This window comes from Melanostigma gelatinosum, assembly GCF_949748355.1.
Source record: "Melanostigma gelatinosum genome assembly, chromosome: 4".
Classification (NCBI taxonomy): domain Eukaryota; kingdom Metazoa; phylum Chordata; class Actinopteri; order Perciformes; family Zoarcidae; genus Melanostigma; species Melanostigma gelatinosum.
The window spans coordinates 11315314-11332673 of NC_136637.1; the positions used below are offsets into that span (position 1 = coordinate 11315314).

At 40.8% G+C, this 17360-nt stretch overlaps 2 protein-coding genes across 4 annotated transcripts; both read left to right on the plus strand.

Moving 5' to 3' along the window:
• Positions 1-262: 262 nt before the first annotated feature.
• pex11g (peroxisomal biogenesis factor 11 gamma) lies at positions 263-4685 on the plus strand. Its single transcript, XM_079267103.1, has 5 exons — positions 263-423; positions 1954-2151; positions 2618-2796; positions 3566-3625; positions 3736-4685. The coding sequence occupies exons 1-5, from the start codon at positions 361-363 to the stop codon at positions 3947-3949; spliced, it is 714 nt and encodes a 237-aa protein (XP_079123229.1). The 5' UTR covers positions 263-360; the 3' UTR covers positions 3950-4685.
• LOC306776418 (amyloid-beta A4 precursor protein-binding family A member 3) lies at positions 3853-16452 on the plus strand. Of its 3 annotated transcripts, none has more exons than XM_079267101.1 (11): positions 3853-3977; positions 9900-10887; positions 11379-11406; positions 11506-11651; positions 11734-11820; positions 12855-13034; positions 13777-13956; positions 14320-14532; positions 15307-15426; positions 15557-15697; positions 15829-16452. In XM_079267101.1, exons 2-11 carry the CDS (start codon positions 9913-9915, stop codon positions 15898-15900), a joined length of 2142 nt encoding a protein of 713 aa, XP_079123227.1. In that variant the 5' UTR covers positions 3853-3977; positions 9900-9912; the 3' UTR covers positions 15901-16452. The 3 variants fall into 3 exon arrangements, with proteins under 3 accessions (XP_079123227.1, XP_079123226.1, XP_079123228.1); XM_079267100.1 differs by lacking the exon at positions 3853-3977 and adding an exon at positions 8641-8711; XM_079267102.1 differs by lacking the exon at positions 3853-3977 and adding an exon at positions 8912-8971.
• Positions 16453-17360: the final 908 nt, after the last annotated feature.

A 17360-nucleotide genomic window follows, 5' to 3' on the forward strand; every position in this document is an offset into this window, starting at 1 on the left:
TAAAGTAAAACTTAAAGGTCACTGCCCTATCTTTATGTCTCATAATCCAGACTATCATTAGCATAATATTCTAATACTCTCACTGCACTTTCTGACGGCCATATTGTTGAAGTAGAAATGATGCTGCACAAACTGAGGAGGGCAGCAGTGCGCCGTCGCACGAGGAAAACAAAAAAGAAGACGAAGAAGAAGAAGTTCTATTGAATCGTTGATCGTCTACTTCAGTCTGTTTGTGTACTTCCTGTTTCAAAGTCCAGCTGCTCACAGACCAGATAAAGATACAAGTGGAGATGTTCTGCTTCACATCAGTGTTTATTTATTATACTGCGTCGTGAGTGTTTGAGCAGCAGAGAGACAGACATGCAGCCGTCTGTGGAGTCTCTGGTCCGACTGCTGGAGTCATACAGAGGAAGAGATAAAGTCGTAAGTACTCGTGTAGTTTTATATTTAAATAGTCTACTGTTGATATGGGATCGTTTATTCGTTTTTACAACTTTGATGTGATAGTCCATCTATTCCAGCTGAGAGTGTAGCCCACACACGTTTAACACGAAAACAGCAGCCAGCAAGCCATTGATAAACAATACAGGCTAGTACTAGTACTCACATCTTAAGTAAAAGTAGTAATACCAGAGTGTAAAAATACTCTGTTACAAGTAAAAGTCATGCATTCAAAATGTTACTTCGATAAAAGTACAAAAGTATTGTCATCAAAATATGCTTAGAGTACCAAAAGTTGTACAACTTGTAATTCTTATTCTAGATTAAAATGATTCATCACTTTAATGTTACAGCTGGTAAAGGTGGAGATAATATACTGATTGGTATCTTAACCTATAAAATATATAATAATTTAGCCAATTTGTTGTTACAAGTTACAATCCACCACTCTGTATTAGTTACACCTTATAAACCCATAAGACAGGGTGGCCGAGAGTACTGAAATATAAATACTAACTACTAGTACAGAAATATATTTATTTCAGTTTTCTTTTTAATTTGTGTATCATTCATCTCTGTGACATTAAGATAAGATAATAAACCTTTATTGTCCCCGAGGGGAAATTATATTGTCACAGCAGCACAAGGACAAAAATAAGTACAGATAACTAGAGGTATATAACATTAAAATTAAAATTTAAGTAAAAATAGAAACTAGTAATTAAAAAGCACTGAAAGATAAAATCACCAGGCGAAAGTCACAGAGGTGTGATTAATAGCAGCAAGTCTCGTAAACAGTAGACTAATATATCATATGATAAAGTAATGGTACTTTGTCAGTATTAATAAACAGCTACAATAGAACTATAATACCTTATAGTATGAGATACAATATATAAGTTAAAATGTAGTAATATGGTATAACATAAGATAAAGTAGTTGTATAGTACAGCAATATGACATAGAATACTAATTTAGTACAATGTGATGAATAATACATCTAATATAATTATAACAAACTATATAAATGACTGAGGAAATGTTGAAATACTGCATTAATACTAAACCGTCCATTATTCACTCGACATGCAGGAGTTTATCAATAATCATTTACTTTGATAATCAATCATCATGTTGCTCATTTTTTCAAGCAAACATGCCAAACACTCTCTGGTTTCAGCTTTTTAAGTAGCCTCGGGCTCTGGGAATTGTATCGGGAAATAGTGACGATGTTTCAATATTTTCTGATGTTTCGTTGACCTGAGAATATGATCTGCAGATTGATCAATCATGAACTAGTCAATGGCTTGTGAAATAAATAGTTGTTAATGAATGCATTTTGGTCTGAAGCCGGACAACTCAAACTGTTTGTTTTTTAGTGATTCATTGCTGATCTATAAAGGATTGGTAAACGATTTATTTACATTAATAATCCATTAGCACAACAAACTATTCATTAAGGGTGGCTCATCACACTTTTGGCATTTTTCCCTCCTCGGTTTGTCTTTTCAGATCCGGACGTTCTGTTATGGCTCACAGCTGGTCGGAGGAGTTCTTTCCCAGAAGGCACAAACCGACGTTTCGTCTCACCGGCTCGGGAAACGTCTGCTGCTGTTTTCTGCTCAGCTCAGCCACTGCAGGACGGTGCTGAGGCTGTTTGATGATCTGTCCATGCTGGCTTACTCCCACAGCTATGGAATCGGAGGCGGGGTCAGCCACACAACAACTCTCTGCTCTGTTCTTCTTAATTCATTCAGTCAGGGAGGGAAGGAAGGATGGATTCGCTCCTGTTCCACTAGATTTATTTAATGATGAATAAAAGGGTTCTCTGTCCATATTCTGAGCAAAGTGGGCCTCTGCTATTGTAGCCTATTTGAATACTTCTTCATTTTAACAAAGATGAAAGACTTATGTTTTTCTGGTGTTCAACAGCTACAGATTAAGTCAAACGAACAAAAGGAAAGCTCTTTAATCTTTGTTTAAAATAGCAAAGTGTTCAAATTTTACTCGCCAGTTGGCGGCAGATATTAATTTATGAAGGAAAAATGTAAATCAATATAATAATAAACAAATTATTCTCTGTGAAAACAATTCTGACTTTGAAAATTAAAAAGCTACACAGTTTTACCCGGCGAAATGCAGCATTAATGCAAACATGGCATCGTGTCTTTCAAAGGAGGAGGACGCAGGCGTGCGCTTGGTGTCGGTGCTGACCAACGTGGCCGACCAGCTGTACTACCCCTGTGAGCACGTCGCGTGGGCTGCTGACGCTGAGCTCATCAAAGTGAAGTCTGATAAGTGGTGGCTGCTCAGCACGGTGCTGTGGGGAACCTCGCTGCTGCTGGGAATACTCAGGTCTGAGTTCACCTGTCCACAGACACCTAATCAAATCTGACTGGAAACACTGACATTTCATGATATGTTAATTATATTAATTAATTACATTCATATTAATTATATTATATTGTAACTTATATGTTGATTCAAATCAATACAGAATTCATACATAATGAGGATATAATAATGATGTATAACGCTGGGTAAATTCTTATTTTTATTTTTAGTCAATCCCACAAACACCGTCCTGCTGCTGTGAATACTCACTCGAACATGGATTAATTCATTGTTGAAATTATTACAAATACACTAATTACTCCTATTGGAGTAACGTTTGTCAAACGCTACAGTGACCAGCTGTTTTAGGAAATTACTAAGCATTTAAAAAAAACTGAAACTATATATTTGTGACCTGATGCTAAAAATCTTCAGTGTGAACCAATCGGCTCGATGTTGAGAGCCACTGTGAGAAGAAGTAAGTCAGGAACACCAAAAGACGGACCGAGACGTCGTTGGTTTTCATGAAAAATATATAAATAAATATCGAAAGATGAAGAATAATGTCTTATCCTTCAAGTAAATTAGAAAATTTGTTTTTGCTTCACAAATCCAAAGTGCATTTATTTTTCGAATTAAAGCCTCATTTGCAAAATGCTGATTATTAATGGACTCATTTGTAAGATTGAGCAGTACTTATTCACTTGCTTTACTTGTTGAATTTGGAGCAAATAGCCATTAAACACTCTCAGTCTTGTCAGAGTTGTCATGTGAATCGTTTGCTCTTTAGATCGCTCCGAGTTTTGCTGCTACTGAAGAAGAAGCTGAAGAGGGATGGAGGTGGCAACAGGTGTTGTAGCTCCAGTTTTCTGTCGAGTTCTCACAGTGTCTCACATATTTCTGTAATGGAAAAGAAAATGTCCTGATGAACCTGTGTTTTTTTTTTTTTGTCTTGTGCAGCCGCTCTCAGCTCCGCAGACGGATGCAAAGGGAGTCACTCTCCATCCTCAGCAGCATGGCCGACCTCGGTAATGCCATTCATTGGATGCCGCCCGGCTTCCTGTGGGCTGGACGATTCCCCAACTGGCTGGTGGGGCTGATGGGCACCATCTCGTCACTGATTGGTTTGATCCAGATGAACGCCGGAGACAGTGACGGGACAGACGGTCCATAGTCTTTACCGCTCATGAGGAATAGATCAGGTGCTTTGACTGAATGACTGATATGTACTTGTGGAAAATGCTGAGTGAAAGGATGAGCAGCAAATATTTAATGTGATCAGACTGTACAGATATATGAACATATGAAATCATCTGGACCTACAACTGTGAATAATCAAAGTAGACTTGTAGCCAATCTTATAAGTGCTTCATCGAATGTGACTGAAAGCCTTTTGAAAATGTGGCAAAGAAACTTAAATTCCATGAAAACAGAAATACATTTTGAAATATATTTTGAATTGATATCGTCATTACATGCAGATAAAAGTACATACACTATATAAGTACAATATAGACGTTTCAGAAAACGGTGTTCAGATCCTACATGACATGCGTACAGTTTTCAAGTCTACTTTCAAGGCTACTGGAATCACTCAAGTAAAAATTTGATTTCTGTCACAAAATGTTGAATTACAGACCAGCTTAAAGGATGTAAAGTCCCCAAGCTACACTACAGAAACTGGTTTCACTAAGTTTCACTAATCCCGCGGGTGTTGAGCTCAGCTGATTTGAAGAATCAGTAGAAAACAGCCCTTAAGAAAACACTGGTGACGTTTTATGTAGAAACTTGAGTCTGTGTTAATGGTCAAATTGGACAGAAGCTGCTTGAAATGTAAATTGAATTATATGTTAAGTAATTTTAGATTATGGAAACTATTGAACTTTTTTAAATAAATTGATTTGACTGTCTTCGGTTGGCTGTTTGCTCGATGTTTGATTAAGCAGGTCTGAAAGCGTCCACATGACTTGTGCAACTGTTGCCTTAAAGTGCTGACGGTCGGATCGAGATTGACATAAAGTGGCGCAGATAATGGCGCAAATAATCAGCCTCATGTCACACAGCCACACCAAAAAACGCTAAAAGTTTCTATTTTCCATTAAATACGAGGTTTTTTTGTAACTCAGGAGTTCGTAGACTGTAGAGAAATATGAGGAAGAAACAGTCCACTGATGAAAATAGGGAAGTTACAACAGCACGTGAACGCAGCACAGCTACAGAGTCGATGAATATATATAAAAGTGTCGACTCGACATCAATGACAGGAAGGCGGTTTTGTTTTGTGATTTTACTCTCACGTGAGATACAAGTGATCATGTAAGATTGCTGCAGATTTTAGTATGACGAATAAAATGAAGCCAAAGTTTTGGAAAAGACTGATTTCCCAAACCACCTCAGTAACTCATGTGTCGTGGCACCCAGAGGAGTCTGTGTGCACAAAGAACCCGTGAGACACCCGCGCGGGCAAGCCGTGTATAGTTGGCATACGCTGACAGCCAATGAAATTGCAGCATTTCATATCGCTGGTTTCAGCTCCTGGACGCAGGTTCGAGTCTAACTGGGGCTAAGCCACTCATCAATGACAAAGAGCTATTCATAAATCAAGAAATGTTTATCCAGCTTTACCTTTTACTGATTATCACTAGATTGTAGTGGCAGATAGATTATCAAGTACTTGACTTATTTTTGGCTATAAACCTATTATATTGCAGTTTTTACTGTTGACTATAATGATTCACGTATTAATGAGACATGTGAACATTAGTGAATGAAATATATTTATTAAACACAACAGGGACAGTGAATATTGAACACAGAGCCAATAATGCAAGGTCACAAATACACAACACAAATATGTTAAAGAAATATAATAATGACAAAACACTCCCCTTTTCTCTTACTTTCCCTTTTCAACCTCCCATCTCTTTTTTTCTGTCTCATAAAAAGCAGGTCGTCTGCTTCTCATGCCCTGGTCTTTGTAAAAGGAAAAGACTTTACCCGGGCAGTAAATGTACTTCCCTGTTAGTCCAGGGAACCCCGTGTGGATGTGAGGACTGTTTGGATCCTGCTTCAGATCCATCTGACAGAATCGACACTTGCGACCTGTGGGCTGGGATTCAGTCCTCTTCCTCTTCTGCTGTCCTCTGTCCTCCACCCTTTTCCTTGTAGCATCCAGTTCCAGCTGAAATAACTTTGGAGGAGGAAGATCAGAGATGCTGTGGATTCATTCTGGCTGGGGAGGGAGACGTCACAATGACACCATCTTCATGAGGTTGCGCACAGGAAAGCAGCCTGGCCAGAGACCCGTGGATTCCAGCTCCGTCTTCATCCAGATCCTCTGCTGCTGTGAACAGGTCCACTGGCTGACTTCATGCTCGTAGCCAGGGAGCTGTGGAGGAGGACGGGTGGGGACAGCTAACGTCCTGGGTGATGGCTCACCTAGTCAGACAAGAATAAACGGAGCAAATTAGTACGATTTTGGGTGCGTCTTGATTTAATCTTTTGACATGAAAAACCTTCTCACACTAACTTTGATCTCTCTGTGCAGGTGACAGTTGAGCGTCTCAGGAGAAATCAGGGGGGCCTCTGACACTACAGAGAATATTAAACATGTTGTCATTATTATTGACAGTAAGATGAAGCAAGGATGTAACATGACATCTACACTGTAGTCTGTGAAACTCAGCAAGCTGGACACTGGAGTGCTGCCTACCTATTGTCTGAATACAGTGCAGCAGCAACTGTATAGAATTAACAACAGTTTTGATGAACACTACATGAAGTATATTTTTAAGATGCAAATACAGGTCAAATAACACACACCAGGGACTGTGACAGTCGCCTCTGTTGCTGGACGACCCGCTCCTTCTGGGAGCAGACACGTGAGCTCCTGAGGAACAGGCACTGGTCTCCTTACAGTTACAGCTGCAAGGAGAGAAGGATCACAAAACACAATCAACGGTTTATAACAGATATGAGCACAGTGAATATGACAGATGTGTTTACATGTTGGATGTATTTACCATCTACTTGTGAACCCTTCAGATGAGTTGGTGCAGCCAGTGTAGCAGATGGTTCTACAATGGAAAACACCTTGTCAGTAATTTATATTTTGACAAAGAAACACAACTGTTAGTATCGTTACTTCACCTTTCTCAGCCGTATCCAATGACAGACTGTTTCTCACATTAATATATAAAGAATATACTTCATTCATACACGTGTGTTTGTCTTTCAATGGGTTAATATTCAGTGGCCAGTCATTGTGATGTAACCTAGGCAGGTGAAGCAACATGGCACACTTCAAACACATGCATTCAGGTGTTAGTAACACAGCAGTTTCAGACATACATATTGTTTCTTTTTATCCATATAAGGAAACAAAGAGTGATACGTACCCTCATCATGACTGGTATCAATTCATAGTCACAAGGACAACAAGCAGAACACCTAAACATGAGACAGAACGGTTCAATGCTTCACGTGGGATAAGAAGTCATGGTCCCATGCTTGTCTGTTGATGGCAGAACGTTTTTGGTGAAAAACCTCTTTCTGTTCCCGGAGCCTGTTGTTGTCTGGCTGTTTGATGATGCAGAAACAGCTGGTAAACAAACAAAAAACATATCATATACACTGAATAGAACACACGATTAACCGGTCAGCAAACCGGCTGAACTGTAACTGATTTTAAATCTTCAGGTGGTAGAAATGAAAGACATCAAATGTTTACTCACAGCTCTGCACGTGTTGCTTTGAAGGAGATACTCAGCATCCCTCTCTCCAGCTCTTCATCTTCATCCATCACTGAGATGCAAACAGACGAGAATTAGAACGTCATTAAATGAATATCTTCTTGCACTTCTTGTACATAAACATTATTTTAACAGTGATGGAGAAAGTCTACACATCTTGTACTTCAGTAAAAAAATATGTATTAATACCACCACATGGTGTAAATACTCTTTAAGTGAAAGTCCTGCATTCAAATCTTACTTACTCAAAGTCTGACTTCAGTAAAAGTACAAAAAAGCATGTGTTCATCACTTTAATGACTTTATATACTGCTGGTAGTTTAATCTGTAATAACACATCATTTATTAGTTGAGTATATTTTGTCTGATATCCTGAATCTGCCAAGTAACTAACGTTAATAACTAATGCTGTCAAACACACGTGGAGCAGTTAATGTACAGAACTATGAACTACATGCATTAATGACGATACGTGACGTGATACAACGGAGACGTGCGTGTTTATTTAACGTTAACGTGATTCACATGAACCACCGGGTCCGGTCACAGCTTGTTGTTCTTTTGTTACGTGTCCGTAAAGTAACAGAGTATATCTTACGTTCACCATAACCTTAACCGGCCGCTGCTCAGCCTCTGTGTTCACTGACATGCGTCGTAAACGCGAACTCATTTTATTTGAATGCACGTTCGTGTTAACTTGTGATACTTTTGGTCACAAAAACGCATCAAAGTCGGACATGAATTAACCGATATGAACCGTTAACGGCTCCAGATTACGTTACGTTGTAAGGTAACGAACTCATACAGAAGTCCGCCTTCGACACAATAACACAAAAAAAACACAACTAACTTTATCTTTGAAGCTTTCAAGTGAATGTCAGACAGCCCAGACTAATTGTCATGACATTTTAATTCATTGTTATTCATCTTAATGACTTACCGTTCAACGTAGTGTCCACCCAGCGAATAGATCCGGAAAATGCGGGCTGTCGATGCTCTTTCCAGGCTCCGACTGACTGACAAACACCGGAGAAAATCTTTCTCTCGCAAAACGGCACCACAGCGCTGCTGGTGCTGGTGGCCAAAGATATATTACATCCGTACTGGTTTAGGACTACCATTGAAAATGAATGGGAAACGGTTTAGGGAGTTTTAGCTAAAGAATCCCCGGGTGCCGCGCGCGAGGTGAGCGATGCTCTTTTCGCAGCTTAAACCAACACCGACATGATATAGTGTCAACGAGCTCCTCTCTAGGGTGCTGCGGGTCGTAATTAGCTCACTTAATGTTAACTAGTTAGCATTGCGCTACTTTAACTGCTAACTTTAGCCACTTGGAATTACCAAGCCGCATTGTTCTACACCAGCCAGGGGTCTTCAACGTTTTTCAGGCCGAGGACCCCCAAACTGGTAGAGAGATGGAGCAGGGACCCCCGACTATATATATTGTATGAAATTGTGTTTTATATTAAATGGGCCTAGTACCGTGTATAAACATACCTCTTTGTTGTGCATTCAGTACTAAGCTACTCAAATAATACACGGTTCATCTATTCATGTTTTTACTTTAAACATGTGTAAGGTACAGTGAGTAGGGAGGCCGTGCCACTGACATTTAGAAACATACTGTCAGCTGATACCAATGCCAATATCAACATTGTCTGTTAATTGCATGATAATCATGCATACAAGCTGTTCAAGTTGACGTTTTTATTTTAAACAAATGTGGAAACGAAGAATGAGTGATGGCCTTAGTGCCACTGCCATGCATAAAGATCCGTTATCTTTCATACAATACTGAACGATTAAAATAGTGGAAAAATTGATATCGGATATCAATCCGATACTGACTCAAATAGATCAGATACCATTATTTTAATAAATAACAATTCAGTATATGTATATATATACATTTGTTTGTTTAAATTTGCTTCACAAAGTTAGTTAAGTCATGTTTATGTCTGATCCCAGTATCCTCATAATACAGATTATTATTTAAACACTGGTATCGGATCAGTACTCGGTATCGGCTGAGGCCCAGGTATCAATATCAGGAGTGAAAAAGTAGCATCGGTGCATCCCTATATTACCCATATTGTACATGTTGTGCTTGTACTTTGCGCTTCAGACGACTTTCTTTATCTTGATGTTCATGGTGTTGTGTGGTTGTACTTCAGACAGTGCTAGCTCTAACTGATAGTGTCTAGTCTTACTAGTACTAAAGACACGTGAGACAGTCTTTTGGTAAACTGGCAGTTAGGTTTGTGCAACAGCTTTTGTTTACATCATTACATATGACGATGTTATTCACGTAGTTGTAAAACCATTGAACCCACTTCCTGATTAGCTCTTAAATTCAACTTCTCTCACTGACAGGCTTTCTTCCAAAATGGACTCCGACGTGTGCCCCGCTGATCAGTCAGACTCCTCGTGCTCTGCCCCTGTTGATGAAGCCTCGGAGGTTGAGATCAGCAGACAAACTGTGGCCGCTGCGCCAGGTTCAGAGGTGGAGGATGTTGACTCCTACAGTCTGATCGAGCCTCCTCCGTTAGACTGGAGGTCTGACTCCTCCAGTGAGCCGGGCTCAGCAGAAGACCTGGATGATCCCAGCTTCCCTCCCTCTGTTGACAATCCGGACAAGGCGAGTCCGGGTCAGCCAGTATTACTGCTGAGTGACACTGTGGCTCAACGCGACGTGCACCAGCAGGAGCTTGTGGGAAATATCTCAGCGCCAGTCCAGGACATCGAGGTGGAATTGGAAGAAGCGGATGAAGTGGTGGAGGAAAAGGTGAGGGCTGAGGACTTGGAGGTTGTTGGGGATCCGGTGAGTGATGCAGAGAATATGGTCGGTGAGCAGGAAGTGGAGGTTGCTAACAGGAGATCGGGTGATGAAGACCACAGCCGCATCCACACCTTGCTTAGCCAGCTCCAACTGATGGGGGAAGAGCCTCAACCCAACCGCCGGACACCACCTCACCTCACCCAGCACCAGTACTCCAGCACGTCTGAGCCGGAAGTGTGTGCTCCCTCCTTGATAACACAGGACAGCACTGAAACCACCGGGCTGCTGTTCTCTGAAAGACACCAGAGAGACCTGATGGGCCTGCTGCAGTTCACAGAGATCAGCGCTCCACAAAGTCCCACCTGTCTGCCCCACAGAGGAGACGTGGATGCTGTGGTGTCCGTGTCCTACAGCCAGGAGGATGCTCACAGGTTCTGGGGGCATTATGGGAACGGTCAACAGCAGCGGCACAGGGAGGACTCCCTCGCCTCCCTGCCTGATGATGAGTACCCTGAGCCAGTGTGGATGAAGCTGGGGGAGGAGCCACCAGAGGAGGGGGAGGCTGCTGCGGAGAGCGAGCAGGTAACTGAGGTACTTTAGCTGTAATCAGCAGGAAGGGGGATGCATTGTAAACTCCAATTGAGTTATGTGAAGATTGCTATTGCTCATGCAACTTACACAAGTACTTACTGTGATGTGTGCTGTACATTTGTGTGAAAATATGTATCAGCTTAAAACAAAGTCGATTAATTGCATTTGTTTATCATTAGAGAAGTTACACGTTAATTGTCACCTAGTTTTTGTTACACACGCTATGTTATAACTGAAACATATTTTCACTTGATTAATCTATGAGTTGCCTTTTCGTCCAATTAATCAGCCGACAAAATCTCAGAGTTAGAAAATTGAAATTGATGGCAGAGGACCATCAGGTTTGCGTCGTTTGATGTTTGGTCTTTTTAAGTTGTGAAGTAACTAAAATGATCAATTATGCAAATTGCTTATACATTTATTTTGAACTGTTCATTTCAGTCTTGACGGTTCATAAATGTCTCTTTCTGCTGTCATTGCAGAGTGCTGATCATCCCTCATATAAAGACGGTGAGTCACTTCAGCACATCTTATTGAAAGATGGATTTTATTTTCAGTGTCAAGTTTCACAAAGCCTTTGTCTCTGTTCTTGTGTTTGACTCTTTTTAGTGCCTGGTCCGTGTGACCCTGAAGACCTGTTGGATGGAGTGATATTTGGTGCCAAGTACTTGGGCTCAACTCAGATCAAATCGGAGAAGAACCCGTCTACAAACGCCCGAATGACGCAGGCTCAGGAAGCTGTGGACCGCATTAAGGTGAACTCACAGAGGAGACGCTCTGAAGAGATGCTCTCGGTGGAAACGTGGCAGATGTTGTTACTGTGTGGTATCGTTTCAGGCTCCAGAGGGAGAGTCCCAGCCGATGACAGACGTGGATCTGTTCATCTCAACCCAGCGGATCAAAGTTCTCACTGCTGACACTCAGGTGTGTTTTGATCACATGAAATATTGATTTTTATACATTTGAAAAGGAGAAGTTATCACTATGTCATGGAAGTAAAATACAAAAAAGATGTTAAACCCTGAGCTGCATCGATGTCTGAAATTGCAAATTATTTTTCGATCCATTGTTTTATTTTATCTCAGCATGAGTAAAATGCCTGAAACGTAATTAGATTCAGGATTTGACAGAAATGTGCATTGATGAACTTTTCTTTCATGAGGCAGCGTTGCACTGCTAAAGTTTCACCTTCAGGCTGAGCTCTGGCAGCAACAATGGAGATTTAATACGAGCGCTTTGCAGTTACAGTGACGTCTATTTTCTTTCACTATGTCGTTAAATTGTCAGGAGAGTGGGTCTAAGTGGGTCATTTTCTGTCGGCTCCCTCTTTGCATGGCTGGTTGCTCCTCATTGCACCATGCTTATGAATATAAAGATACATTAAAGTCAGGTTTTTTTTTTTTTTTTAACCGTGTGATTTCAGTTATAAATGACAAATAATATTGTTGTCACGTTGAGCCACTTACTGTTAATTGAATGTTTTGATTCTCATACCAGCATCTTGACTTTTTCAATTAAAAAAAGCAAAGTCGACTGAATTTTGGTCGTGTTATTTTATTGTTAATTTGTGAGGAGAAATCCTTTTTTTAAATTCCTCTGTTGCATTAAAGACCACTTCAACTCCTCAGATTTAATAGATTTAGATACAATGTCTGCTCAACAGCAATATTTAACATACGAGAAATTCCTAAAGTCACACAATCATTTTCACAAAGTTCACATTTGTCTTCTAAATTAGATTGTTTTCATGAATGTAGTGCTTTATGGCAGCAGCCTCTGCTTACAAGTAGAGTACCAGACAATAACAAATGTAACTGACAAAACAAGAAATAACAGAGGCGCAGTGTTCTTCGTATTGGATAACTTATCTCAAGCCAGTTTCAAGTCTCGTACCAGACCTTCCCGTCTTCTCCCGGTTTATAATATTATTAACACCCTCGTGTCTCGTTTCCACTCAGGAAGCCATGATGGATCACGCTCTGCAGATGATCTCCTACATTGCAGACATTGATAACATTGTGGTCCTGATGGCACGAAGGAAACGTAAAGGGCAGGATGGTGACCTGGCCTCCTCTTCCTCTTCCTCCGGGCCTCAGAAGAAGTGCTTAATGATCTGCCACGTCTTCTCCTCTGACGATGTGAGTTACTTTATTGAAGGGTAATTTCATAAAACAGGAAATCAAACAGCAAAAAGTGTTCCCTGCTCTGCGGTTATGGTCTTTATTGTTTCCACAACTTCATTGTTTCAATGTATCTGTAGTCTTGAGTCTTCAGCTGCAGAACAAGTCAGGACATTATTCAGGTATCTTTTGCCCTCTTCAATGTTGCGTCTCAGATCAGATGTGCTTTTTTTCGGCTGGACAACAGTTTCAGCTTCAGCTTGACCTGGTTTCCTTCCATCAGACAGCCAGCGAGTTCTCCTGAATGTAAAACTGGTCTGGCTGCCGTCCCAGTTTCCCACTGTTGGCAAGACTGACTCGGGGGAGGAAGGGTTTCTTTTTAGATACTAATGAGCTGTGGGATACTGAAGGCCATGAGGCCACTGCGTCTACTGCTAGTTTTCCCAACTTAACCCTTTTATATGAAACGTTTTATTTTAAGTAAGAATTGCAACGGATGGGCAGCAAGTGAATCAGTCAATACAACAAATAACTAATGAAACCTGAAAGGCATAGGTCATCTTTTGAAGCAGAGTAGGGAACTATTCGAGACTTGATGCTCTGTCTGTCTGTTTTAGTTTCGGGGTGTGACGTATGTTTTAGGTTCACTGTTTAATGTTTTGCAAATTAACCAATTGGCTTTTATGTGTTCGTATGGAAATGAAGGAAGAATATTTACTAAACAAATTGCAACCTGAGTCCGTTCTCTCTCTCCGTCCAGGCCCAGGTCATAGCCCAGGCTATCGGTCAGGCGTTCGGTGTGGCGTACCAGCAGTTTCTTCAGGCCAGCGGCATCAAGGCCAGCGATCTGAGGCCTGGCGAGTACAGCGACTATCTGGAAAGTCAGGAGCTCTATAACGGAGACCTGGCCCACTTTTCTGACTCTCAGAACATCCGAGACGTAAGCAGAGTGATCGTGGCTGCATGTCTTAACACAAACTACAGGAGGCCATTAATAGATATCGTTACGTTGTAATTTGATGTTATCCAGGGTTTTCTAGTGCACAGCATTAACCGTTGATATTTAACTTAAAAATGTGAACAGTATTACCCAATATCATGTTAGGCTGTAGCTTTTTCATATGTTTCTAACCAACATTAAAAACATCTTGACCAATAGATCTGGAGCTGGTTCTATATATATATTACAATGTATCTCAATTGTGACCCTGACAGCTTTCAAGTGTAGATGGTTGTAGGGAAATAACTGGACAACCAAATGTAAACATTGTCATCGCTGTGTGTGTGTGTGTCTGTGGCTCAGGTAGCCATCACCAAGGCTGCCGGAGAGATCCTGGGTCTGGCGGTGGTGGAGTCGGGCTGGGGCTCCATCCTGCCCACAGTGGTGGTGGCTAACCTCCTGCATGGAGGTCCCACTGAGCGCTGCGGCGAGCTAAGCATCGGGGACCGCATCATGTCTGTAAACAGCACTAGCCTGGTGGGTCTGCCCATCACCACGTGCCAGAACATCATCCGGGTAAGAAGGGACAAATACAAACACTGTACATTAATAATGTACTGTTCTGAGTTAGGCACTAGATGGCACTGTGTTTCCATGCAGTGTGAGTGCACATATAGGGTTTTAAAGTGGATTCAGATATTAATTGGGGTTTAAAGGGCCATTATCAGGAGTTATTCAGTTGTCTAAAGCCACTGCTTGCGCTGATATTCAATATTTTTTAAGAGTTTTAAGATTTGTCGTCCTGTTAAGGTTGAGCACAACCTTTGAAACATTTACCTGTGATGGATACAGTATCATGAATTCATTACTGTGAAGCTAATAATGTGGAATGTTTTGAGATTCATGTTGTTGTATTGTATTAGCGTATATAAATAAGATTTCACATGCAAAGGGTAGTGACCATGAAAGTCTGAATGGCCACCAAACAACTGTCAGTGTTTACCATCATGTATTCACATAGAAAAAAATCATCAAAATAATTGTTTTAAAAAGTTAAATAAACTTAAAAAGAAGACAACTGTGTTTGCAGACCTTTAAGGTATAACGCAGCACTCATCAATGGGATCTGGACTGAACTAACAGCAACATGAATAAAGACGTTTGCAAAGACAATAATATTTCTGGTCAGATTTACTAAAGTGGTTTTATTCAGCTGTCGTCCAACAAGAACATTGAAGAAAACATTGATGAGGAAAGCACGAGTCAAAGCCACTGAACAGTGACAACACATTTTTTTTTAAATGCTGCTCTTACTTTAGTTATCAAATTCACATTTTGTTTCTATTTCAGGACTTAAAAAGCCAGAAGTATGTGAAGCTTAGCATCGTCCACTGCCCGCCGGTCACGATGGCGATTATCAGGAGGCCAGATCCCAAGTTTCAGCTGGGCTTCAGTGTGGAGGACGGCATTGTAAGTCAATATTCAAATCCTCTGTGTGTGTGTGTGAGACGCTATTCTCATCTTCACTATTAGTTCTTCTGTGGCGCTTTAGTCTTTGCTTTGAAAAGTAAGAAGTCCCTCTCTCTCTTCCTGGTTGCAGATCTGCAGTCTGATGCGGGGCGGTATAGCAGAGAGAGGAGGCATTCGCGTTGGGCACCGCATCATTGAAATCAACGGGCAGAGTGTCGTCGCCACACCGCACGACAAGATCATCCAGATCCTGAACAATGCTGTTGGAGAGGTGAGGGGGGGGGGGGGGGGTGAAATGCTTGGAAATATTTTTTTTATTTCGTCATAAATACAGGAATACTTTCCAATGTTTGCTTTTTATTAGGACATATTGTCACAGTTAGTTTTTCCTCCTCTGGGCAGATTCACTTGAAGACCATGCCAGCCTCAACATATCGACTCCTAACGGGACAGGAGCAGCCAGTGTTTCTATGAGCACCTCCTGCTGCATCAAGGACACAGCACTGCACAGTGTTCAAGCCGCATGAACTTCTGCCAAACTAAGAACATATTATGCAATTGGTCATACAGCACACCATACGCTGTTGTCACACCACTGAACACAACAAACTAGTCTCGTCATTTTAAGATGTGAAGTACATTGTTGTAATGTGAAGCATATTTTAAAGTGACTGAGATAGACTGAGGTAGCTTTCGGTTTTTATTTATCTGTTATTTAACGATGCAGGCAGTAGCTGAGATGCAATAATTCATAAGCAGAATATGCATTTTGACTTCACTAACTTTTTACATGGTTTTGAGTGTACTGTCTTCCAGCCTGGTGTGCCTGAGCTAAATGTTATTGAACCTGGACAAAGATCTGTGTTTTTCATTCTGATGTATATCAACAAGAGCGCTCTGGTTCATTTATACAATGCTTCCCTGAATGTGCCTAATATGAAGCAGATATCGTGCACAGTTAAAGGTAACTGCCACATTTCATAGAGAGGTGCGTATATTTTTAAGAATTTCGCTGTTTGCGGATGTTCATTAAAATGATATGTAAGATATGTTCTTGATGTTATTTATTGAGTCAGTTGCTGCTGAATAGGTATGCATTCAGGTAAGCATTCCAACTGTTCCTATTGTTATCCTGTTTCTCTTTATTGTTGGAATGCTGTTAAGCATTCCAACTATTGTTATCCTGTTTCTTTATTCTTCGTTTTATATTTCTTCCGTCCCCCATATTTTGCAACGCTTCTCCTTCCACATTTTTTAAGCTACACAAACTTTTCATATTTCTAACCTTTAAACTATTAAGCTTTTTGCAACTTTTTTTTTAATGGGTTTCTATGGAGATTTTCAAATCCTTCTACTTCCTCATACGTTCAGCTACAGACACCATTTCAAGTTTAAAATGTTGAGAAAACCCTGAGCTATTGCCACATGATTCAACTTTTTTTCCCCATCTCCAGTGCCTTTCTGTTCAGTGATCTCTCCCCAGTGTTGGACCGCTGGGACTTGCCTGTCTCAGTGTTTCCCTTCAACATCATCATTGTCCTCTACATCCTTTGTACCGGCCCAGACAACCCTTACTTCCCCACACCACCCGGCTACGCCACCGGGGCTGCCGGAGCACAATGGCACCGAACTCATTGCAGTAGAGGTGAGGCATTCCAACGTTTAATTAAATGTTTGTGGATAGGTTGAGTTATACTACACGGAAGCCAGGAGGTTGCTGTTCAACAGCAGACTCTTAAATCATGATTTTCTCTCAGATCTTGAAGCTTGGTCAAACTTCCAAAATCAACACAAGGATTATTTTCCTACTTTTTTTTCATAACCAGTGTAAGTCTAGAAAACACACCTAAAAGATTTGACTCTACTATATTTTCGAGACCAACCTTCTCATGATTGCAAATTAGTTTGAAATAAAATAACATAGATAACATAAA